We start from the raw sequence: 27,566 nt of genomic DNA, 5'->3' as shown, positions 1-27,566 counted from the left end.
GAGATGCTCTGTGATATTATAGATAATCTACCAGTAGAAACAGATACTTATGCAGTATTTCCATAATTTGCACAAAAAAAATTGCATTGAACTGCTTTACTTTAGTCACATATATAAGCTGTGTTTTATTTAGATTTGAAGTAATGGTCCTACTTTTTAGTCTTTCCTATAATTCATGGATTGAGAATTCTTTCACTTTACAGGTGCTACAAGAACGATCACAATTTTTTAGTGTTTTGTTATGGAAATAATACTGCATTGATATGAATATTTTATTGAAAGTGGTTGCATAAAATACATGACTGTTTAAATGTAAAAAGAGTATCAGACTTTTTCAAAGTCAATGTTCGAGCACAAAGCTATAAATTATTCTGCCCTTTCTCTTGAGTACAAGAGCACTGAAACAATAGCAATCACTACAGTCATATATTCATAGTACAGCTGTGTTCAGAAAACAGTACTGCATGGCTGTTTTTATTTGGGGGCAAGTTAATCCAAATATATTCAAGTTTAGTCTTCAAGTCATTGCTTAGGACATGGAAATAACGATGTATTTGACCTATTTGGGCAAAATGGTTAATACCTTATCAATTACAATATATTAAAAATAACTATATTGTTTGTGTTAGGGTTGCCTCTATTTGTTTGGGAAAAATAACAGTCTTTGATTTCTGTTCCACAATTAATCTCATGCTAATGGTTAACTCTCACATGTAATGCTGTGGGCAGGGTGTAAACTGAATAGAATAATGCTGAAGAAAAGCATTACCCAATAAAAAGGATGTAAACCTCCAAGTATTTAATGCTTAAGCTGGAGTTTTAGAACAGCAGTTTAAACTCCATTTGGGGGCCCAGCTTTTGCCTAGAACCCACCTTAGTACAGAATAATATTCTAAATATAGGAAAACAAGTGTCCCTCCCTAAATTTTCTTCTAAGTGGGCTTTCCAAAATATCTAGGAAAGCAAATAGGCATTATGCCCGAATCTTGCCATTTCTGTCAGACAGACTGAGCCCCCCTCTGCCACTATCCCAGTTCCCCCCAGTGGGCGGTAGCTTAACATTTGAGAACCAGTTTTAGAATTATTGACATTTTATCTCCTGACATCTTTTTCCTGTAGGATACTTTGGATTTTTCATGCATTATATGCAGTATTATAACCCTTTTTTCAACTGTAAATGAAAATTCTGCTTTTTTCTGTCTTTGACCATACTGATGTGTTACGTTTGATTAAAGACAGATCCCATTGCAACACAGAGAAACAGTTTAATAAGTGTTTCTATACCTTCGGTGTAGTACTTTCTGTAGTTTATTTCCTGAGCATTGTTTTGAAATGATTACACCTAATTATCATTTTAAAGTACAGTGGCTCAAAATCAATACCACACATTGAAAAGGGCTGTTTAATCTACCATATAACACAGCATCTGTATAAACACATGTTTATGTAATATAGCCGTCCTTTTGCAATGCCCTAAGCAAAGAAGATCTCATTTCTGCCTATCTCATGTGTACTGACTATCTCATGTGTCAGCCAAAGTTTTCATATATGTTTTATACATAATTAAAGTATATCAATTGTTGTAAGAACATTTACAGTAAATAGCAGCTGATCAGAAATTCATAAATTCAGATTTGATGTCATTTTCTTTACCAAATGTGAGTATTAAAAATGACACCATATTATTACCAAATGTAATTAAGAGTTATAATAGTAGTAGTAGTATTTATTTTTGCTTTTGAAGCAGTTTTGGAAAATAATTGATGATTTTAGAAAGTTTTTTTAGGTAAAGATGCTTTGAATTTGCATTGATCCCTGGCAAGATGTTTGGGGAGATCTGTTGTACTATTAAAATAATTGCTTGGATCTATAAAGTTTTTCAATGCAATCATATGATACAAATCAAAACCAATTAATATAATACATATAAAGATCCTTCACTGGGAACTATAATTTAACAACAACTACATGGTGCAATCTAATATTTCAAAAAGAAATTCTTAAAGGCAACAGCATTGTTAATAGCAATCCATAATCAGTAAACGAAGGCTTGAATATTTTAATGGCAACATATGTAGTAGTTTTTTATTGTGTGTATTTTGAAAAGTGTTATGTGCCTTTTCTCTGCATTATACCTTAAACATTCTGTAGTATATTCCTTTTTATGTTAAAATAACCAAGGTGTTTAAAGGAGAAGAAAAGTCTGTTAGCACTTGAGGATGCGAAATGTTAGGCACCCCCAAGTGATTGTATTGTTTTACCTGAAACCCCGGGCCAGTGCTCCTATCGGCAGAAAACTGCACCGGCTGTTGTTAAACCAGTGAGCGCCATGGACAGATCTTCTTCCTGCTTCCTCCTTCTTCGCGTGGTTGTGCTTGCTCAGTAGAAAAGCCAAACTTTAACAAAAAATCTGGCTATTTTGTTCTACTGCGCGTTTGCCTGGGGAAATTTGAAGATAGAAGACGTCGGAAGAAGATCTCTCCGTGGTGCTCGCTAGAAAAACCCCAGGCCAGTGCAGTTTTCTGCCAATAGGAGCACCGGCCAGAGGTTTAAGGTAAGTCAATGCAATCACTTGGCATTGCCTAACATTTGGCACCCCCACGTGCTAACAGATTTTCCTTCTCCTTTAAATTATATCCCCTTCTAAAGTTAAACAAAAGTCTTATTGTGAATCTGGTGCAATTTGCTACCAAACATTTATTGGCTTATTTATAAAAATGTTAATTTCTTAGAGTTTTTTTTTCTACTTTGAATTTTTTTTTAATTCAGATGATTTTTTTAAAAAAAATCTGAATACATAAAAATCAATTGAAAAAAATTGAATACCATGACTATTTACTCTATTTATCATTTACAATGGTTTGAAAAAAATTAAAAAATTATTTAACTTTGACATAGGCAGCTCCCATTTACTTCTACTTGAGCTTTTAGATGTTGAAGGTTTACATGAGCTTTCCAAATTTGTTTTGCCTAATAAATATCGTACATATGAATTTTTGAAAGCATAATTTGAATTTTTGTTAGGCAAATGTTTGTGATCCTACAGATCTAAATGCCTGAGATGTAATGTGTGAGAATACTTGGTAGTATATCCATTGTATAGGGTGGCACAAGTGCTTCTGAGAAAATAGCTTTTGGTCAGGAAACATGTCAAGCAGGCTCCCATTCTATTGCCTTTCTAAGTCTTTGTTGGTTTAAATGCATATCAATAAAGCTGTGCTATTGATTTTACATATCACCTCTCCCTTGTTCTCAGTAAGGATCAGCACTGAATCAAGGTTTTTTTATATTCATGAACTACAAGTCTTTATCATGTTGCTCTTGTTTAAAGCATGTGTTGTGATAATTATCTGTTATTTCTGGAATATTCTGTGCTCATTCTATCCTCCTATGCTTCCATCAGCATGGTAGCGTTTATTATATTCCTCTTTTATACTTTTATGCTTTTAAGTAATTCTAAAAAATTCAAATTTAATAACTTCAATTGGACAGATCACAAATTTATCAGTCTGACTAGATACATGCCTACTTGCTAGTACATTGCTAATGGGCATTGTATAGATAAGTATACACCATATCTAACCATGAGTGGTGGAGAGGTTGTTGCATTCAATCCATACTATTACACATTTACACATTGCACATATACATTTCCATGCAATTTTTTAGTGGATTGTAGGATTCATTTACAAACATAGGTGCTAAATTACACAAGTGCTATTGTCCAAAACAAACACTCGGCAATGAGTTTATCTACTGCACATTAGAAAATGACTGATTGGTTATTTGATAAGAAATTAGTTATAATTAGTCTGCACTTTTAGTGCAGAGACACATGCTCAGATTAGGGGAGATTAGTTACCCAGCGAACTGCCTCCTGCCAGCTAGACTATAAATCGCCAGCGGGATGGCACTCTAAGTGCTTCGTTTTCCGAAATCGCCCGAAGTTTCCTTGTGAGGCAACTTTGGGCGACTTCGGAAAATGAAGTGCACCGATTGGCATCCTGCCGGCGAGTTCTGGGAGATTAATCTCCCCAAATCAGAGAGTGTGTCTCTGCAGTTATAGTTTAGCGCCTATATCAGTAAATCAAACCTAGTGCCTTTTGCACTGTTGTATTAGCAGGCCAAATGCAAATTGTGCCTAAAGGAGGAGAAAAAAAAGATGGAATATTTGTATGCAATAACAGGTGTATTTAATAAACGCTCCAGTGAGAGTTAGAGAGCAATGGAGGAAAAATGATTCTTTTCCTGCAGTAGAAATACCTCAAGCTGCTAAACTGATAGACTACTTGAAATGCTAAAGTGTTCAGTTTGTAGAGGTGATGCAGGTCTACTAGGCACATTGAGGACATTTTATTATCTGCTGTTTCAGTAGAATATTAAAATTCAGATGGCAAAACAGTCAGAGATGATAATCACAAAGCTATGCAGTGTGCTTTTCTCAATGTGTGTGGTACATATAAAGTTTGAAGAACAGTTGAAACATTCAGTCATTTACATTTGAAAACCAGATGTACGAATATGTTTATGTTGAATTTAAAACCTTCTTGATGCTGGATATGATTTCATTATTGTGATGTTTACTATGTAAAAGGGCTTGCATCTCTTATTGCATATTTGTAGATATGATTCTTTTTTGTCAGAAAACATAATCAGATATCAGACTAAAAGCTCTACAATTTAAATCTGTATCTTCATAAAACAGTATCCAACTGTAAAAACTAAAGGCAAAGCAATTTGCATCTCCTGACAACATGGAAACATAGTATGGAATGAGTAAACTATAACCAAGGCAACATTGTTGGAAGTATGGGCAGGTTCTGTTTTACAGTAAAAAATAAACTATGAAAGTATGGATTTATTTGTCGGCAGAAAGTGAGTATATTGCTCATGTTGAAAAAAAGTATACATTTTTGTTCAGTGCCCCTTTCAATCAAATTCTTATGTAATTCCTTGCAAAATTAATAATCCTCTACCTTAGAGGCTATAATGTATTTAGAGCACTGCTGGCTTGAGAGGAACATAATAAAGTTTAGAAGAACATTCTCTGTGTCCAGAAAAATGGCTTAAACATTCTCCACCTATTCCACTTAATGGAAATTGCACTGCATATGGCATACTGTAGTGACACGTGATAATAAACTCAAGCATCTGCACTATAACACATAGTTTGATTGAGTACCTAACAAAAGGTAGCGCAGAATTGCTGTTTGTCCCCTACAAATTCAAATGGAAAGGATGCTAGAGAGGCTGGCTGCCAGAGGGTTAGCTTATAAAAGGCTGAGAGATTGAATAAGAATCACATTAGGTGAAAAAGGAAAATTGGGGGCACATCAAAAAAGAAGTGAGATTCTCAGCTGGAGACAAGGAAGGTCTTGAGAAGCTGAAGGCATTTTGCAATATCACTGCATTTACTGACAACCATACTGTCATAATACCAGCCATTAAATATAGATTTTCAATGTGATCACAGTGACAGATAGTCACTGCATGGCTGGGAACCACGCAGATTTGTGCCCTAACCAATAGGAAAGGCTGTTAGCAGCAGACAGCAGATGTATCACAAGGCACAGTAGCTCACAGGTAATAAAAGCTTGGCATTGTATTAAGTACATTCCATGCAATATGAATTTCTTCTCTGGGAATGGAAAAATAATAGGCCTTGTTACATTCTGACCATAGTTTCCAGTATACAAAAAATATAACATACAAGAAGATGATTTGTATCCGCACAGCGTCTGTGATAAGAAATCACTACACAGTTTAACAGGGGCTCATTAGCCCATGTGCTAATGCTGATATGTAATATTTACCCTTACAAAATATAAACATGTAAAAGATCATGTGTCTGTTGATGAAAAACAGCTGTCAAACACCTTATCAAAGACGTAAGAGAATTATGCAAATTGGTTATTTATTAAACCCTCGTGGGTTCATCTTTGTAGTGTACATGTGAATAGCAATTTTCCCTATGACGAAACCACAAATGTTTGCTTTTAGCTCTTAACAAATTATTGATTTTGCTGTACTTGTTAGCGTAATGTTTTTATGTTTTCCAACTATAGGATCAAATCAATCCATATTGTGCTGTAATAAATAAACAGCATCAGTTTTTAATTTTAAAAAGACATAGAATGATATGTTTTCAGTGAATCAGCTGCCTTGTCTTCCATTGTATCAATAGTCTTAGACATCAGGGCAGAGAATAGAAAGGAAGACAAACACTGCTTTCAATAGCAATACATATACAAATAACCATTTTGTAAGCAGATTTTTAATAGTTCTTACAAAAACCTCAAAGGCGGTTTTGATGGTTAATTGCATTGCTTGTACTTCTGGACAAGGAACAGGAATATGATTTCATGCCTGGTGCAGGTGCAATTAATATTATTAGTACTTTATAGGTTTGACTGATGGATGCCTAATCTTGAGTAAATGCTGACAGGTTAGCAGTCAAAACTTTTGCAGAGGTAATAAAATGCCTTTTTGGGAAACCATAACTCAGTTTTGACCTTTCTGGTCCAGCCATGATGGAATTATTTATAACTGATAGGAGAAGTAGGCTTAGCTCGGATAGCCAGTCAGTACAGGAAATTGCTCGTGTTATTTTGTTTTTCACTCAAATAGTATCGGAGTCAGTATGATTGAACTAAAGAATTGTTAATAAATAGGGATGGACAAATGTTTTTGACTTGTTTCGCAGCGTCAGCGACATTTTGCCCGCAGCAAAATTTCTGGCGAATCGAAACCGGTCAAATTTGCCCATCCCTATTAAGAAACTAAGAATTGTTAGAAAGGTCAGTGGTTGGACTCAGAGTACAGGGAGTCAGAAGGCACATCTTTAGAGAGAATAGATGAAGAGATTTTATGTTAGCAAGGACAGCTTGAATTTAATTTGAGAGGAAATAAGGAGCCAGTGAAAGGTTTTAATTAGAGGCACATCAGTTCTGAGAAAGGGGAATAGATAAAGGGCAGAGAGATTATATTTATTTCAACATGAAAATGGGCAAACAGCATGCGCAGAGAGGTGCAGCAGATGCAAAATGTAAAATAATTTTGATATAAATTGAAGGAAGTTAAAGGAAGAGGAAAATATGGTTGGACCCGACCACTGTACATGCTATGTATTTGAGAAGCTTACCATTTGTGCAGCTTTGTTGCAAGAAGTATTTAAGTAAAATGGAATCATTGGCTTTCATAATAGATTGCCTCTCCTTCCATCCAGGCAGCATTTGTAGTAAAAGCTGATTGGCCACTGTGAATGCTTAGTATGACATTTTTTTGGGGTTTGGTCCACACATTGGTGCAAAAAGTTGTGGCTGGAAAAGTGGTTCATGTGGTACTGATTTGAATGTAGCACTTTGTATGAATTTACAAGTATTTTGTATTTAAAAATTTGGTGTTTAAGGTTAGGTTTGTCTGCATTTTCATATGGTACAGGTATGGGATCTATTATCCAGAAATCTCTGAATTACGGAATGGTTGTCTCCCATAGACTCCATTTTATCCAAATGATCTAAATTTTTAAAAATGATTTCCTTTTTCTCTGTAATAATAAAACAGTTCATTGTACTTGATCACAACTAAGATATAATTCATCCTTATTGGGAGCAAAACATGTTGGGGTTGACTTTATTGATGTGTTTTGGGTTGGCTCAAAAAAGTAAAAGAAAAATTTAACTTTGATATATATTATTGACATCTATTCGCTAATTCTTGTAAGAGTTACTATTATGCATTCTGCAGTGCTATAAACTTCCTATTTTTTTTAGTGAATAGATATAGTATAAAAATAGAAATATATCTAATAAATGTGGTTCTTCTGACAGCAGGGTTGTCCTGATTTTTATTTCTGTTTCTGCCTCTTAAGTTTAACTGCCAGTTGATATGCTTTAAAGAATCCTCATAATTACATTTTGAAGACACTAATGGGGTTCACTTAGCCTTAAGGTATTGTACTGTTTGTAATGTAAATGTTCCAGTCATTTCCCAACCAACGGTGACAGCACTTTGCTTCTGCAACATTTGTCCTTTTTTTAATTAGGCTCAATGATCGTTAAAACTCAGACAGCATTTATGGTTTTAAGGTCAAAGTTTCTTTGAATTGTGCTGTAATCATTATTATAATATTATGCAAAGGTCTTTCCTTTTATTTGTAATTTAGCTTGTCAGACCCCTGTTGTAGGAAAAAATAGGTAAGTAGTTACTAAAAAGCTAAGGTTTATACAGTGCATTGTTCTTGCTTTGGCATAATTCTACTGGTGACCATTTATCAGCATAGAGCTTTTAATGTGATGCTACTTCCTGGTTTTGTAGAGTCTATTGCTTTAAATCATCATCAACAAAAAATTATTATACAGAATTAATTGCAGTTAATTTATAATTTATTTGAAATAAATTCTAAGGACACTTAATTGTCACAAAGTTTGTAGCTCTAAAAAATGAAAAGGGCCAATATGCAAGAACCAGAGAGTGGGTCCTCACAAACAGAAGAAGGAAAAAAATAAAGAAGATAACATATTACATGTAAAACAATAATTTAGGAAATATGCCTTGTAGTAGGATATAGAATATGCTTGCCCCTTTTGATACTAACGGGACTTGCCTGGTATCGTAGGAAGGTGCTGATTTATGGGAGACATATTGGGGACATCTGAAGCACTTATGTGAATTGATAAATTCAGTGTAAGTTATCATTTTTGGTCTCCTTTTCTCAAGTGACTTTATGAAAAATACTGTACTTCCAAGCTAAATGTTGATATTTTGAATAACTTGGCAAAGGCATTAACAATTATTACTGTAAATTGTTACCAGAATAATGTAATGTGGCCTCTGTTGTTTTAGGACATTGCGTGATTGCCAAGAGGAAAGCTTTAGTGGAAACTGATTCTTTCCTTTCATTTTTATCTTCCTATGTAGTTTCCTACTAAGTAGGATATTTTAAGATTCTACATGCTGTAGTAATTACTTAACCCTATTGTAGATTGTAATTCCTTTTGATGCTTTGACATGTTGAGCATTATGTATTTTAATGCAGTGCATAAATAGGTGCCACATTCTGTAGTTTTCCCTAGCTTTTCCTTAACACTGTCCCTTTTACCAGCATATACAATTTTAAAGATGTTAGGAAGACAAACTTATGTATTTCCATTGCATATTAATATTTCCTCTCACACTTCAAATATACACAAGCAGAATCACTGGATCCTAATACTATTGTATGTCATAGGGACCAGGCACTTGGAATTGATTGTATCTGAACCCTGCTGAAAAAGGCAGAATCCTGGCCAAATCCCAAACCAGGCCTGGATTTGTGGAAAAGCCACCTAGGCCCGGTCCCTGGGGCGGCAGGATATAAGGGGGCGGCATGCTGCTCAACCACACCCACATTCGTTTAAAAAACACAGGGGATGCGCTGGAGATACAATCATTTTTTAAATTTCCCGTGTGCCAATTCCCATTGCTCCAGTCCAGATGATGAAAATTTGCATGAATAAAGGGGAGGGGACAGGGGCGACGAACGGCAGTGGGCCTAGGGGTGCCCACGATGTAAATCCGGCCCTGTCCCAAACCGAATTCTGGATTCAGTGCTCTAATAGCAACTAAATAACAGTATAAATTCACGTTTGGGTGCAGAATAAATAAAAAAGTTAAGTAAAAAATGTAGAATTAAAAAAATAAATTAAAAAAAACAACAAAAAAATTGTCAATTTGCAAATTGTCTTTTATCACAAATCATACTTAAAGTAAATCTTACAACAAGCAACTTTCATTTCATTTATTTTGATCTCTTGGAGAACAATTATCAGTTTAATAATCCATATTATCTGATCTATTTACAACTTATTTGTAGAATGGTGATTGTTGGTGAATGGTGGTACTTTTTTGCCAATTGACCTTTTAATAGCATTGAATAGAGAATCTCTATCTCGACTGAGTACATGCAAATAGTTATTACATGCATGTGTAACTTCTTAGGAAGACTGACTTTTTCTCTAAAATACCACATCAACCAATTTAACCACTTAATACCACATCACTCATCTTTCACCTGCACATTATCTGCTCTCATGAAAATTAGGGAAATAAGATAATTCTTAAAATAATATTAAGTTATAAGCAGAGTAGAAAGATAACATTTTTGTTTGAGGTGGCTACCAATAGAAGGTTCTTTATTTGAGGATTAAACAAAATAATTCCTTACCTAAATGTGAGAACAGCAAGTTTAGAATTATTTTAAAACTTTGGAGTTCTAAATTGCATCTTTACAAGGCAGTGGCTATTAACCACATATAGTAGAAGCTATTAATAATTTGCTGGCAGTTACTAGCAAAAGGTACAGTAAGTTCAGAAATAGCTTGCAGGCACTGGAATGTAATAAACTGGAAAATGGGTTGAGTCATGATTCTGTAATTTCATTTAACTGGCTTATAAATCAGTCCAAAGGGGCAAAAACATAGTGAGTGGAAAAATGGGCAAACATATATATTTGCAAATATTAACAGACTGCTTTTAAGGTATTTAGCTTATGAATGTAAATGCAATTCACAACTGGAGGGCCATATATGTTCTTGTTCGATTCAGAATAAACAGTACAACAATCCTCAGAGCTATAAAACTTAGTATGCAAAATAGCTGAATTACAGAACTTACTTATAATTTTAAAGCTTGACTGCTGAGGTCTGCATATTCTACATGATATGGAAGTATCTCAAATAAAGACAGTGAAAGCAAAATCAACTTTTATTTGCATTGTTTGCATGTACTGATGTAATAAAATAAACTATTAATAAAAAAAATGAATGTAAAGTTACAGTTGACCTCAAATGGACCCAGCATGAGGGAATGTATCAAAATCAAATTATGTTCTTGATTTTTCTAGTAAAAGTTTGGTTTGAGTTGGCCTTGCTAGGTCTGAGCTGCCAAAAATGTAATGTATAAAGGCTGGAATGACTGGATGTCTAACATAATAGCCAGAATCCAACATCCTGATTTTTAGCTCTGAGCTAGTCAGCGACCTAGAGGGGGACCACATGGGACATTACTGTTCAGTGAGTTCAGTGAGTTTGCAATTGATGCTCAGCATTCAGCTCAGATTTAAAAGCAACAGTTATGGCCCATGCGCCCCCCCCTCAAGTCACTGATTGGTTACTGCTGGATCACCAGGGTAACCAGTCAGTGGCAACCAAGAGAGCTGAAAAGCAGGAAGTAGTGTTCTGTTCTGTTAGACATTTAGTCACTCCAGCCTTTATACATTACATTTTTGCCTAACTAACTATATCAGAAACATTTTTTATTTTGCACAGCCTATCTATTTACCCAATTTTTATTTTTATACTGAACAATTCCTTTAAATTTGTTGGAAGAAAAAATATAATGAACAGAAGAAAACTGATCTGTGGGTCTAAAAAATCAGTGATGAAAATGCCCAATTTGCTATGATTTCCTTCATCAGAACCAAGGCTTGATATGCTTATTGTGGGTACAACATTAGGGGCAAAACACATGCAAACCTGCACACATTACAACATAGGGAAAGCTTCTAGGCACTAGAATATGTGGCCATCCCTGTACATAATCCACCTCAACCTATACATCTGGTTGTGTGGGTTCAGTTGGGGTGTGGTGCAATTGTGGGTCTGTACCTGCCCCCCTCTTACTCAGGCTTGCTCCAGTTGCAGACATGCCTATTGTTCTTAGTCTATATGGTGTCTTCCATAATATGCAGTGCTGTAAAGCTCAAGGGAAGCTTGTTCTGTACAACGGGCATTGACTAGGCATGAAGTACAGGGTTCTTTTTGTTGAACTTACAACATAATGTCCAAATAGACATGTGACATCAATTATGACAGTGGTGCAACTTGTGCAGCTTTATCAAATGGGAACAGGTTTTGTGACTACAGTACCTCTCTTGATTCCTGTTTAGCAATTTCTATTCAGTGCATTACAATCTGGCAGATACAGTACTTACACCAGTAAGTACTTTGTGATATTTACATTCACATTCATATTTTAATATGTTTAATAATATTTGGATTTCTTCTCATCTTTTAACAAGAAGACTTTCCTATTCAGCTCGCTCCATTCATCTCTAAAATTCAATAGTTTGAATATAGTCTAACACAGTTTTCAATCTCAATCCCAACTATCTACTGTATATCTGTATATCTAAAGTAGTTGTGTGATCATGTGATCATGCCTTTTTACAGAGATTCTAAAACAGCTAATGGTTTATTGAACACTGCAGCAACATAATACAGTGGCTAGTGAAATGACTCCAGTACAGTACAGAACAGATATAGCAGCATTTAATCATGCAAATTCTCAGAACACATCTCTCTAGTATTTGCAGTCTTTGCTTCGTGTATTTGCCTAATGGAACAATCTACTAGTGATGGGAATAGAGCAGATTTACCACATCTCTTCACATATATTTGCTAAATGGTTTCACGCTGTCATTTAATAGACACAGGGATACATCAAGGAATGCAGCAATATACTGATCTATTTATAATCCAACTGTAACCTTTGCATGTGCTGAAAAACTAGGATGTCAAATTCACTGACTTTTAACAGTTTGAAACTACAACTCACAGAATCCTGTGATATAGCCATAGCAGTAGCTAAGTGCTTACAAATAAACATGTTCGGTCTGAAGTAGTCCTGTAGCTAGATTCCATGCAGTGGCTGCGGATGTAGGACATACTGTATTAGGTTAAACTGTCTTTTCATTCATGCCTGAGAGCCGCTCTGCCATTTCCAAACTGAACTCTCAGACTTGAGACTCAATTGTAATATGAAAAGTATCAGATGAAATCCATGCAAGTAAGTTAGTTATGAGTTACATTTCTACAATTATCAATGCTAGGCTAGTGTCTTATGTTAGAACATTTCAGTGCGCTCATTTCCCATAGGCACAATGATAAAGCAGCGAGCTGACAGCACAAGGAAAAGGCACTTTGTTTTCACTGAACTGACATTTTAAACGATTCTACCCACTTGGTCTGTAGGTGATCTGATGACTCTGAAAAGCTGACAAGCCCAACAGAGGAGAAGCTTTCAAACTGAAAGGAGGCAAAGACATATTTAGCAGCAAATTCCACTGTTTCACTGCTGGCTTTATCTTGCCTGTTGTTTAAAAATAAATAAATTCAGATAATATTGCACTAAAAGTCAAATAAATGTGTGACATAAAATGTTCTTTAAAACTTCCGATTTTCAAATCAAGTAAACTTTTATTTACTAAAGAATAAGTAGAGGTTGTGGTTCTCATTTACCACACTGGATAACTAAACAACAAATGTAAAAACTGTTGAGGAGCCACACAAGCATGAAAAGGCTGTGACAGTCTAACTGGTAGCCCCACATGGACTGATAGACTACAGGAAGCTCAGTTTGCAGTAAACCCTTGTATTTATGCCTCCAAAACTTGCCTTTAAGCAAAGAATTTAAAAATAAGCACTTACATTGAGGCCACTGTGAGCAACATCAATGGGGGTGGAGAGCTATTGGTTGGGGGATCACTGGTCTAAATACACCTTCTACTACACCCTCAATGTGGAATTAGCTAAGCATTTTCTTCCATAGTTCTGTTGTGTTATTTTAATTATCTAAAGAACAGTAACTTGAAAATACATTTTATCTCTCTAATCTCATGTGTTTCCTTTTCTTGGCCACCAGAGTTGCATTTTTTTGTTTGAAATTACTACTATATCCTATGACTTATACTGAGATTTGTTTTCCCATGCTTTGTTTTGTGGACCCTTGCTCAAATTATATCAGAACAGCCTTCAAAAACCTAGCAACAATATGAAATATAGAATTTAATTGTAGCTGTTTAACACTGAAGCATCTTAGCATACCAAGGCATGGGCTTCAGAAATATAGTTCAACAAAGGGATTTTTGAAGATATAATTTTTATCCAGTCAGTGAGGTATGAACTACAACATGGCTTTATTTCAGGCTCAGCAGGAATAAAATAGGATTTGGCTCTGTCATGCCATGAAACATAGAACTTTACTTTTTTTAACTCATTCAGCTAAACACTGATTCTCAATGCATTAAAAAACATAGTATTGCACACAATGAATGATGTTCATGAGGCTAATTTAGATACATGTTTATTGACACCAACACAGCAACACTACTTAAATTAAATGATGACAATATAAATAAATGTATTAAAAAAGCAAAGCAGGGTTTCCTAGTGTTGTACCTTTTTTGCTGATCTAACTGAATCAGCCATTGTGCTTTCACTGCCTACTCTCTGTTTGTAAGTCTGCTTTTTTGCGGTTTCTCGGCTTGTTATAGGATTTGTTGTTGTTGTTATACCTTAAAGGAGAACTAAACCTAAAAATACATTTCTATAACCTCTGCAATATATTGGTGACCTTGTATTTAAGAACCCAGCTCCTTTTGAATATTTAACTGTTGTGACAGAAGTGTACGATGACAGTTGTTAAGTGCAGCTCTCTGTGCTTTAACTTAAGAGATCCAATTTCCTCAAGGTGTACCCATGAACATGTCAGATATCAGAAAGTAATGGCATAGATGTACTGTACACCTTCCAAAGCCCTCTAGCGTTGTGATATGTTTATTAGCTATTTTACCTTGAGCTTAGATTGCATTCAGATATTACAATAGTAGGGCAGTGTTAGAGTTGTAGGGAGTATTTCTTAGTTACGTTTTTGAAATCAGAAAGATGAAGTCAGCCAGTCCAGTAATTTGCATTCAATATAAAAAAAATATATTTTGTTCTACAATTTCACTGCAATTTTAACCTTGTGGTCAAGTTATGGCAATGCACCCATTTGTCAGCACAATATATATCTTGGGTTTTAGAGATATATATATTGTAAAAAAGGTGATACACTGTAATTGCTCCTCATTGTCATTGTACAATGCTAATGGATATGTTAGCACTATATAACTAAATATACTTCCAGCAAGAGCTTCATTAATACATCTGGTCTCCTTTGCCATTATCTAAAATGTTTTCAATGCTTGCCTGGTAAATTGAAAAATGTTAGATTTTTTTAAAACTTTTCACAGAAGAAACACCTGCTTAACAGTAAATTATCATACTGAGAAACTATTATATGAAAGGCATGGATAAAATTGTTATATACAGCCTTTAAAAAGTGATATTTTCTTGTTGTTTAGAAAGTTTCACCAAACATCCTCTAAGAGTACAGTTCAAAATAAAAATCGACTAATTCCTAATCTGAGAGGCACATATGGAACTGAAAGAAGCCACAGTTTCTCTTTCACTTACATATCTGATGGCTGGTTATGCAGTATCCAATGCCTTTGACCCTTAAAATCCTTATTTGCATTTTGATCTGAAATCCACCAAGTATGACAATCAGCACAAGGCTTCCAGAACCTAGAAGAGTTCTACTAGCAGAAGGGCTTAAATCATCTTACATATTTCAGCAGGCTGATTTTGGTCCCATCTGGTCCTAACCTAATTCTGTTTGTCTACTTAAAATGTTCTCTTTTTATTGATTCAAGCCAGAGCTAGTGATGGCAAATAAATTCGCCTGGCACAAATTCGCAGTGAATTCCCACGTTTTGCTGCCGGATAAATTCAGATTTTCACTATTTTTTCGTGAAAACTTTTAAATTGCTCAATTTTTTCGTGAAAAGGTTCGAATTACTCAAATTTTTTAGTAAAAATGTTTGAAATGCTCGATTTTTTTTGTGAAAACGTTCAAATTGCTCTATTTTATCGTTAAAATGGTAGAATTTCACAATTTTTTCCTGAAAACTGTAGAATGTAGATTTTTCGCATTTGAGATTCACCCATCGCTAGCCAGAGCCCTTCCCCCTGCATAAAAAAGGGGTGTGGGGCATGATTCATGAACTCCGTATGTATTCAGAAGTACCATCCTAAATCTTTTTTACTTTAAAAAGATATATTTTTTTTTTTGAAAAGTCCTTTTTCCAATTTGTACTGCTAGAGCTTGCTGTTTAAATTAAATGTAACCTAATTTGCTTAATAATTAAGGAATCCAATTTTAGTGGCAGCTCATTAAAGTACTTAATGGAATTCTCGTGTGTAAAAAGAGAAAACTTCAAATAAACCAAAATAGTTTATAAATAAATTGAAACACTATAGATTTAAACTAAAGAAACTTAATTATCTCCATTGGCTACTTGTCCTGGCTGCACATAAGATAATGCATGTTAGTTTGTAATATTGTAGTGCTGTAGTTTATGGAGTTGATTCAAGTGCATATAAAGTATAATTCCGTACAATATTTTATTAACTTTATACAAATAGCTCTGACTTAGACTGTGGAAAGATATAAAATATGTACCCAGGGTGCATTTTAAAATAAATTCTTATATGCGTATCCATAAGTTCTAAAATGCCATTCTGTGTCAGTGATTTTTTGCTGTTTATCAGGCATTTTGACAACTGCTGTCTTAAATACTGTAGGTCAACACTTGTGTCCAGAGAACATATCTCCGAAGGCTCTGTGCTTTCTTTACTGAATTATATGCAGAGTCTGGCAAGAAAGCTCTTGGCCATTTTCTGACAAATGTTTTGACCCAGCTAATATCTGCATCTGTCATTTTTGAGGGCTTGCAGGATGTGGTACCTGTGTGGAACAATCGTTTTTTTTATGAAGTTCAATCCCTGAGAGAAAATGGCCAATTTGTTGCAGGTGTTGACATTTATAGTTCACTGAAATATATGTTCTACTCCTATTTAGTATGTGAAAAATAAAAAAGGATTTTAATTGTACCGATATAATATTTGTTTTCCTTAGTATTGATTATTATTATTATAATGGACTAGTTTTTTTTATCTAGGTCCACCTTATCTTTATAAAATAGGCGTTATGCCCAGGCACAGTAACCCATTCCAACCAATGATCTGTTTTCTTTAAAACAGGTCACCCATAGGTGATAAGAACTGTAGCAAACTTTGCTCCTTATATCATATAACTCCAATAGTGATCTAACTTTCTGAAAGGGAATATGGAAAGGGTAGTAAACACAGAAATTGGGTGTGGCTAATTTAAAAAGGACTGGGACTGAGTAGCAAGAGGTGTAAATAGAGAGATAAAATAAAGGGGAAATAACTCATCTACACATGAATAAAACAATAGCAATCTGAGAGACGACTTTTGAAGACAGAGATAAAAATAGCTCCATGAGGAACTTTAATAAGGACAAAGGAATATACACACTGTAATAAGATAATGTGATAAATGGGAAAGTGATGGAATACAGCTGGAATAACAGATTTAATAGACAGTGAATACAAATTTGTTAAACTGGGTATGGAAAAATTGGGAATAATTCACCAACCAATGCCCTTCTATGCATGTTATGTGCTATGGGATTTACCAACAATGCCTGTTCTAAGTTAGCTAAAGGCAAGACTAACTACATGCAAGTTGTATGGACTTGGTTATCAGCATACAATTTCCACTTGTCTGTTATTCGCTTTAAAGATTTCATGGTGAATGATTTATTGGCACCAGAATTACCCATCAGTCCTACACCAGTGGTATATCCTAACAATATTTAAACCAGATGATGGCTCTTGGAGGAAATTTACACCAAGTCGATGAATCAAGCAATGTGAAGGTTTATTGAATCCTACGTTTCGGTTCCAAACCGGAATCTTTGTCAGGGAAGGTTTTTCTACATAGAAAATGACGTGAACATTATTTGTGAATGTTGGTGCACTTTTATTTCCTAGTCTCTTGAATATGCAAATTAAGTATGGTTTCAGCGTCATTAGTCATTACTGCACCATCCATAAGCATGAATATGACTGAATAGAAATTATATGTATCCTTATTTTTACAACCGAGACAATCATTATTCTATCACAATTGGATAACCAGTTTCTCTGAGATTTCACCCAAGTAAGGTGAAAATAAAATATTACTGCTTGTTTTGAAACTCATTACCATTTCATTAACTGGTAAATAACTTTGTCATGTGGGCATGCCCTAACACCAATTGATATGAGTAAAAATACACTTCCATGTGTAATCTCCATTTTTGATGCAAGGAATTATTCAAAGAGAAAAATGATAGACATAGTCATTATAATAGAGATTGTGTTCAAATCCTTGTATTGGCAGTAATCCTTAGAATTAATAAAACATGGAGTATGAAATACTTTGTGTCTTTCTTTGAATTTTAAAGAATCATTTTCTTGAAAATATTATTTCAAAAGGCTACATACATACAGAGGTGGTAATGCTACCCTCAAGTCTCAAGATATGCTAAAGGAAACCAGGGATTTGCATATCTGTAAGAAGATGGTGGATGCTGATACCATCCCTTTAATTCATTATATATATTATAACATGGCTGTAATATAGTGGTTCCCACTTTATTAGCTGTTGCTTATGGAAAGGCACAAGAAGTTCCTAGGATACTGTATGTTGTTAACATTGGATACTGTATGTTGTTTTCCATAGGGAATAAAGTTGAAAAAAAAATCAGCCAAACTGCATTTCAGCCATTATTAAATTCATAGGCTAGGTGTCCATTTTATTTAGCCAAAAATATTATTAATTTTATTACCGCTACGGTATATATACAAGCACAACTTTCTTTTTATTTGACATCACATGACAATCACAAAAATAAATAGACAAAAATGATGGTAAAGTCAAGACATTCTTCAATAATAGAACTGGTATCTGGAAACCAATAATCCAGAAATCTCAGAAATATGGGACAGCCATCTCCCAAAGAATCCATTTAAAACAAATAATTTTAATTTTCAAAAGAAATTTCACTTTTCTCTGTAATTATAAAACATTACCTTGTACCTGATTCTAACTGAGATATCAAAACAATTCTTTTTGGTCTATTTAATGTTTGCATTACATTTTTAAGTAGAAAGTCAGAATAAAAGTGATTTCAACTAAGTAAGGATAGAGCAAGTCTAAAGATAGTGAAAAAAACTCTGGGTCACAATCTAAGTGTTGGCAATAGATATTTAGGGTGTTATTAAAACTAAATTTCTTTTCTAGATCACAATCTAAGTGTTGGCAATAGATATTTAGGGTGTTATTAAAACTAAATTTCTTTTCTAGCCGATGGATGCTGAGTTTTTTTTTTTAAACTCTAAAAATTTGTTTTAAAAAAAATTATTTTAGACCTGAAATAATTATTAAATAAGCCAAATTCATGCATGGGAGTTAGGTCAAGTGATAAAATATGAGAAAAAGGAAAAGTTTTAATAAATAACCCCCTAAATGTGTGCGCATGAATAAAAGGAATACAAACCTGGTACCTGGTAGCTATGTAGAGCAGTGTGGTTTTAGGCTATGGGCACACAGGCTGTTGTCAGCCCAAGTCATTTTGCAGGCTGAGAGAAGCAGATCTGCTCAGTGCCCCTGCTCCATTGATTTGAATCTTATTAGCCTGTGTGCTGCCACGCACATGCTGTAGTCAGCCCATTTACGCATGCTGAAATAAGCCACTGACAACAGCCTGTGTGTCCATAGCCTTAGTGCTATGATGATCTGTATACTCATTTGCTGTAGACACAATGAAACCTTTAAGTGATGATGTATTTGAAAGACTTCCTCGTGGCCTCAGACATAGCAAGTAAATTACACCTAAAAATAACATAAAATACCTTAAAAGCTTCTTAGAGATTCTAAAGGTGGCCATACACAGGGAGATTCGCTTGTTTGGCAATGCTGCCAAATGAGCGGATCTCTCCCCGATATGCCCACATTGAGGTGGGTGGTATCAGGCTGAGGTAATACGGGAGGTCGGATTGCGGATCTGATGGGATTTTTTACCCTGCCCAATCAACATCTGGCCAATGCCGTTGTATGACCCCACACATGGGCCAATAAGCTGCTGACATGGCCTGTCGGCAGCTTTTATTGGCCCGTGTATGGGGGCCTTTAGTGAGTTTCAGAAATTACTGCACAGTTATTTTGTGGCATTTCAATGTTTTAAGGTAAGTTATGTGCAGAGACTATACATTTAGGAGGACATGAACCATAAAAAGTACTGTAAAATGACTGTAGAAATTTAAAAATGTAAAAGTTAGCGGTGTCTGGCTGCACAAATCATTGGACAATTCGCCGGCATCAAAATTTGACGCAGGCTCCCATTAAGGTTGCAAATGTATTCACCGGAGTAAAACACGGAGATTTGCCTGCAAATTCACGTCTGGCTAATAAATTTGCCATCACTGCTCCTAAGCATTCTTTCTCGCAAGCCGCACACTTCCTGTCAAGGCCTCCTTTGTGTGTTAATTCAAATTCAAGAAGAGAAGAAGGAAGTGACATTGCAATTTAGAGAGGAGGCTTGAAAGAGCTGGAGCAGTGAACAGCTGAACAAGGTTAAAAATGGCACTCTCCAGAGTAGGAATAACTATTTGGAGCTTCTTATAGCTTTAAAAGATCCCATTAATCCCATTAAATTATGCAAATGGTATTCAAACACTGGTCGAAACAATTTTGCAGAAAAATAGACAGTGACTGAACTAGGTGCGGGCGGGCCCTGGTGCGGGCGGGCCCTGGTGCGGGCGGGCCCCCCACCCTCGGCCGTGCGGCTGCAGCTGACTCCAGTGGGTGCGTGACTGCCGGGGGGCCCTGCGGGGGTGCGGGCCCTGGCCCAATTGCACCCCCTGCTCCCCCAGTAGTTACGCCACTGGAAATAGAGTGTGTTTAACAATCTCATTTTTGGTATTTAGGGTTAAAATCTCATTTTTGGAATTAAGGCAGTGCTATAAATAGCATGAGGCATGTAAATACGAATAATACTGTACCTTATCAAATATCCTGTCAGATAATTTTTCTGAGAAGGCTCAACTAAAACCATGCTATACTGGTTGTAGTGATTGAAATAACATCACAAAGCAATTATTAGGTGCATAATTATTTGCCTTCAGGCAAAAGCTGGAACAATTGTATACAGAGGGATATTGCTGTGCATGTGATGCTATTTGCCATGATCTAGTCAAGGTTCATAGTTCTGCAGTGGATACTAATAATGCATTGCCTTTGTTTAGTCATTGATTTTTATTAGATTATACTACATTATATTGAACAGAAACATATTAATTGTGTTAAAGCTACTTTGCTATTTCAGGGCCACTGTAACTGTGAAATGTTCTTCAAAATGGTACTGGTTTACATCCAGACAGCCGTAGATTTATGGTGCATCTCTTTATAGGCTATAAGGATATAAAGGGAGTTATCTTTGTTATGGAAATATCCATTTATAGTCTGGTTCAGCTGGCCACACCGTCAATGAAATAAAGCCCTTTTACCGGGGCTTCATTCTTAGAAAAGGATTAGGAAACAGCAATAGGCCTCTGGGAATGAATACACCTTACCAGTGACACATCAATATACATTAAAAATACATTTTAAAAGGAATTTAATTAATGTTGCTCAACTATACTTAACATGGCATGTTATCAAGAGTTAAAGCATGCTGGAAGCTGTAGTCCAACAATTATCGATGCACCGAATCCAGGATTCGGTTCTGGATTTGTCCAGGATTCTGCCTTTTTCAGCAGGATTCGGATTAGATTACTTCTGACCAGCCGAACCAAATCCGAATCCTAATTTGCATATGCAAATTAGGGGCAGGGAGGGAAATTGCATGACTTTTTGTCAGAAAACAAGTTAGTAAAGAATGTTTTCCCCTTCCCACCCCTAATTTGCATATGCAAATTAGGGTTCGGATACAGTTTGGTATTCTGGCAAATCTTTCGCGAAGGAGTTAGGGGTTCGGCCGAATCCAAAAAAATGGATTCGGTGCATCCCTACCAACAATAACAGAATTATATTTTTAAAACAACAGTATTTGTTTTTCTGGGGCCACCAACCCAATTGATACAAGAGAGAGAGATCCATGAACTCCCTGCCTGCTCTGCATACATCCTATATTCTGGTATTTGTTGCATATAGATGTATTATTTTTTTCCCACCATCATTCTCCAAAACAGCACACTGTCATACCATCATAAACTAAAAATTGCATCTAGACCAACAAGAGAACTGATGTACTGTTAGCTACGGATCTCACAGAAGAATCCTCTTACATCAGCAACTAATTGTGCCCCATATGTTTAGAGCTGAGGACTTCTTTTCTAATGTGATAACCTAGAGGTACTGGAGGAAATTAATTTAACACATGACATTAAGTTATGTCAGGTAGCAGCTGGAAGGGCCACAAAATGATGAATGATTGTCCTATATTAAAAGTGCTATAGATTTATGTGATTAGTGATTAATACAAAGTACCAATAAGGCTCTATTTAAAATATTTAGTGTATCTTGGTCTCCCTTTTCAGTACTTAAACGAGGGCATTAAACATAAAGAGAAATCCAGAGAAACACCTTTAAGCTGATAATGGATTTAAAAAGTCCATCAAGTTCAACCCTTCCAGATGAAACCCAGCATCCTTCATATAGTACACACACTCACATTGACCCCTTCACACACACTTAGTACCACAATAGCCTTGGATATCATGCTTGTCCAATAAATCATCCAAGCAATTCTTAAAAGCATTAACATAATCCGCCATCACAACATCACCCGGCAGTGCATTCCACAACTTCACTGTCCTGACTGTGGAGAACCACCTACATTGCTTCAAATGAAAGTTCTTTTCTTCTAGTCTGAAGGGGTGGCCTCTGGTACTGTGATCCTCTTTATGGGTAAAAAGGTCCCCTGCTATTTGTCTATAATGTCCTCTAATGTACTTGTAAAGTGTAATCATGTCCCCTTGCAAGTGTGTTTTTTCCAGAGAAAACAACCCCAACCTTGATGGTCTACCCTCATAATTTAAGTCTTCCGTCCCTCTAACCAGTTTAGTTGCACGTCTCTGCACTCTCTCCAGCTCATTTATATCCCTCTTAAAGGGGATGTAAAGGCAAAACAATAAAATCAAATTTTTACTTTATTTAATCAAATAATCCGAAAAATCCCAGTTCCCAAGCATTCTGGATAACAGATCCCATTCCTGTATATAGAATGTCTGTTTAAATGTTAATATAAAATTTGCTTAATGCAGTAACATGTTTTCATTCAAAGCAATTAACTGGTTTCATGCCGTTGTTTATGGTATTTACTGCACTAAAGGCAACAAAATGTAACACATCATAGCTTGCATGAATATATTACAAAGTCAAATGATTCTCGGTAATATCCTTCATCGCTGTTTAGCAAGAGGATAATATCACTGCAGCTAAAATTACATAAAATGTTGAAGTGAAAGGCAAATGTGTGATGTATTAAGTGAAATATGGTAAAGATTAGAAATTATTTATTGTGATTTGCTGAATATGATGTATATAACAGCCAACAATGATGACTGAATATTAAATATCTTGTGTTAGATTATTTAATTTTATGTTTGTTTCCAATATTTATACTATGGCTCACTGTGTAACTAAAATTAATCCGTTACATTATGTGAGCTAATTGGGAAAAGGCTGCTGACTTCAACAAAGGGCATAGGTAGCTGCATATCACAACTTCTTAACACTGAAACCGTGTGTAATAATATAGAAGTTTATGTGTAATATAAATGCATTATATGTAGTGATGGGCGAATTTCTCGCGAAAAATTTATTTGCAAAAAAATTCAAAGAGAAAGGATGAATAGATAGATGGAAGGGTGAAAACTTTAAACGTATTGTGCATATGAGACCTAAGCCAGAGTTGTGTTTATGTTATGCTTATGCATTAATGCACCATTTCACATACAGTATACAGCAGTCACATAGCACTCAGTAGACACACAGCTGTGCACCCGACGCTGCAAAAGGCGATTTAGTGTAAGTGTGGCACCTTATTGATTTGATTTGACTATAGCACTCAGTAGATATCCCTCACAATACACCATTATTACTTTTTACATCTTCCTCCTCTCTGTAACCTGTAGGTGAAGACACTGCGGGTTACAACGCACTTTTACATGTTAGGGCATTTACTATATCCCTTGTAGAAGGCTGCAGCTAAGAAAAAGGACATTTTAAAATACTTTTTATAGAGACTGGGGTTTGAACTTGCACAACACATGGTCACTCTGTCCATGTGGAAGTGCACAGTAAAAGTATGTTGTAATTGTGGCAAAGTAAACACTATTCGCTGGCAGACAAACAAAGCCAAGCTTACTTAAGCTACAGGCCATGTCTAAAATGTCAATCAGAGATGGAAAATTTTGGCTTTGGATTTGGCAATTTTTCCTTGTAAAGTTCTTAAAGTCAGATGATGATGATTTTAATGCAAATAATAACCCCTGAGTGTCAGACATCGGCTCCTGTCCATATTTGATCCATTTTGAATCAGCACCTTGCATTGGCAGACTGTAACCTTCTTTGAGGGGGTAGAGAAACCCATATCAGGCAATTGTAAACTTTCTTTCAGTCTAACGTTGAAGTAAAGGTAATGAAAGGACTGAAGCGTGAAATACCTTCTGCCATGTGTAGTAGCATGCACTAAACAGACAGTGTGGTGCCATCTGAAATCTGTCATGACTTCTTGACAGTGATTTGAAGGGAGATTTAAAACTACTTAAAGATCCGTCGGTAGCATTGCAGCACAGTTCAGCTCCTCAATCAGACTGTGAAAGGAGATTAAGAACAGTGGGAAGTGGCAGCTCAGTACATAAATGGACTGCTTATCTGTTATTTAGCACATAGCTGTTAAGGACTTGTTTTATTCCTCTACCCTAAATACATTTGAATGTCTAACTGTTCCTAACCTGCTATGTTAAGTATGGCGTCTTCCGGGGGGGGGGGGGGTTTGGTTTTAACCCTAAACTACATATGACTGCATTAAACCAAGCCAATTTCAATTTCAGTTACACCCTATAAAGAAAGAGAGTTCTATTTTCTTGCCAACAACTGACTCTATGCTGCCTTTTCTACTGTATATGGACACTAACATGTCCTTTCAGCAAACTCGCATTTCTGTTGAATGTAAACAAACTAACACGCTCCTACAATATTTTAAACAGCCTTTTTTCCCCTTCAAGCTAGAATCAAGGTTGGTGAGTCTATGTAGCCAGATATAATGGGAAAAAAATACATTATAAGTGTGTGTTACTTCTCTGCTTTTTTTTACTAATTTTGTGTATAGCATTAGCCTTTTTAAGTTCCTGTATTTTAAGTTCCTGTATTATTAAAGTGATAAAATTCAAGAAAGTGTTCAAATAAGCACTTTGAATAAGAGTAATTTAGATTAAGAGTAACTGAATTGGAGAAACTACTGCATAACCCTTAAAAACATTGTATATAACTTTTGTTTAACATATATTATGCTTAAGCAAATATCTGTTTTATTTTCTTCAGGGTATTTGCACAATGACAACCGCTTTTCTACACTTTTTCTTCCTGGCTTCCTTCTGCTGGGTGCTGACAGAAGCTTGGCAGTCCTATATGGCCGTTACAGGGAAAATCAGAACAAGAGTCATAAGAAAGCGCTTCCTTTGCCTTGGTTGGGGTATGTTTCATTATAAAACCATTGTCAGGTACCAACACAGCATGTTAATGAAAAACAATGTAGTGCAGTGCAAATACAATACAGACAGCATCATGGGGACTCGGTTGTTCAAAGACATATATTGATGCATGTTAATAAAAATAACTGCACGTTTATATATGTTTATGCATTACTGCAACATTTTATTAAATCAATATATTAATTGAATTAATTAAACAATAAAATTAGAAACCATAACAAGCTTCATATTCCTGAATAATTAATGGAGAACAAAACAAGACATTAACAGCAAAAGTATTTTAGCAGCTCACTATAATGAAAAAGCATATTTCATTTCATAAGTACAGTAGTATATAACACAACTCTAAGCCTGATGAAAACCAACAATAAATTTGGCTAGCAAGCTACTTACATACTTTAGGCTCTTGTAGTCCACTGCTATTAATACCATCACAATCAGTCCATCTAGAACAGTGGTTGTCAACGTTTTTAATTTAAGCCCTCCATAGAGGCTAAACCTTTTGTGGGGGTCCCATTAGTTTAGCTGCAAGGTTACAGATATATAAAAACCTTACTGTAGCTGACATTGAGCCATAGCTCCAACAACCTAAATCTTACTTAATGCTAAGCTTTTAAGAGTATCTGCAAGTGCAATTAGATATTCCCCTCAAACATCACCATAACTGCACTTCAGGCTAAACCCCCCTATCTGTAGATTAAGTGTTACTTCTATTCCTCTACTTTTTTCACAGAGGCTACTCAGTGGGTACATAAGGTGTAATTTTTGACTGCAAGTGCAGTGAGCAAAGTGCAATTTTACCATGTTTATCTAGTATAGGTAAATCTAAAAACATCGGGACTTGCTGAGTAATCAATGAAGACGTTTCACTACTCATCCAAGCAGCTTCTTCAGTTCAACTGACTGGTGTGGGAAGTTCTCGGCATATAAACTCTTCCACTAATCCAGAACACCTCAGAATTCATTCAGGTGCTTCTGTCCTGTGTCACATCATGGATAAACACTAGTGTCCCTGTGCCACTGGCAGCCATGCATGCCCAAGCCATCACACCTCTGCCGTTTTACAGATGATGTGGGATGCTTTGTATCATGAGCTGTTCCACGCCTTCTCCATACTTTTTTTTTGCCATCATTCTGGTAGAGGTTGATCTTGGTTTCATCTGTCCAAAGAATGTTTTTCCAGAACTGTGCTGGCTTTTTAAGATGTTATTTTTAGCAAAGTCTAAGCTAGCCTTTCTATTCTTGAGGCTTATGAGTGGCTTGCACCTCGCAGTGCATCCTCTGTATTTATTTTCATGCAGTCTTCTCTTTATGGTAGACTTGGATATCGATACACGTACCTCCTGGAGTGTTGTTCACTTATTTGGCTGTTGTGAAGGGGTTTCTCTTCACCATAGAAATAATTCTGTGATCATCCACCACTTTTTTCTTCCATGGACGTCCAGGTCTTTTTGCGTTGCTGAGTTCACCAGTGCTTTCTTTCTTTCTCAGGATGCACCAACTGTAGATTTTGCCACTCCTAATATTGTAGCAATTTTTTCATGTTTTAAAGTTTAAGGATGGTTGTTTCACCTGCATGGAGAGCTCCTTTGACCGTATGTTTTGTTCACAGCAAAATCTTCCACATACAAACACCCCCCTCAAATCAACTCCAGGGCTTATATCTGCTTCATTGATAATGACATAATGAAGGAATTGCCCACACCTGCCCATTAAATAGCCTTTGAGTCAGTGTCCAATTACTTTTGAGCCCCTGAAATGAAGTGATTGGATTAAAAAATGGCTTCAAATCAAGGAAGATTTTCCTAGCTGTTGCTGTGAGAGATGCCTCTATATATGTGCACTGTGTCCCATACCAGTATTCATCAATTTGGAGGTGGAGAATGCTTTTATTAGTACATTTGTATTGTTTATATTTGTGCATTCATAACACAAAGTACTACTCCAGAACTGTTCAAGGCCGCACAATGTGTTCCACTGCGTACTCCCAGTCTGTTATTGTAGGCAGCAATAATAGAGAAATCAAATGTTGTGAGCCAGGAAAATTCATATTCCACATCCATACACACCTGTATC

General features: G+C 35.8%; 1 protein-coding gene across 4 annotated transcripts in view; it reads left to right on the top strand.

Moving 5' to 3' along the window:
- The window catches only part of LOC108718003 (adhesion G protein-coupled receptor B3), a 521,962-nt gene that overhangs the window by 432,187 nt on the left and 62,209 nt on the right, over nucleotides 1–27,566 (top strand). For all 4 annotated transcript variants that reach the window (XM_041564704.1, XM_041564703.1, XM_041564701.1 and 1 more), the window contains exon 20: nucleotides 25,321–25,471. In XM_041564704.1, the coding sequence (XP_041420638.1) occupies nucleotides 25,321–25,471 (151 nt within the window). The remainder of the gene's footprint in view (nucleotides 1–25,320; nucleotides 25,472–27,566) is intronic.

Source organism: Xenopus laevis, chromosome 5S (assembly GCF_017654675.1).
Source record: "Xenopus laevis strain J_2021 chromosome 5S, Xenopus_laevis_v10.1, whole genome shotgun sequence".
Lineage (NCBI taxonomy): Eukaryota > Metazoa > Chordata > Amphibia > Anura > Pipidae > Xenopus > Xenopus laevis.
This window is presented reverse-complemented; position numbering and strand designations above follow the sequence as displayed.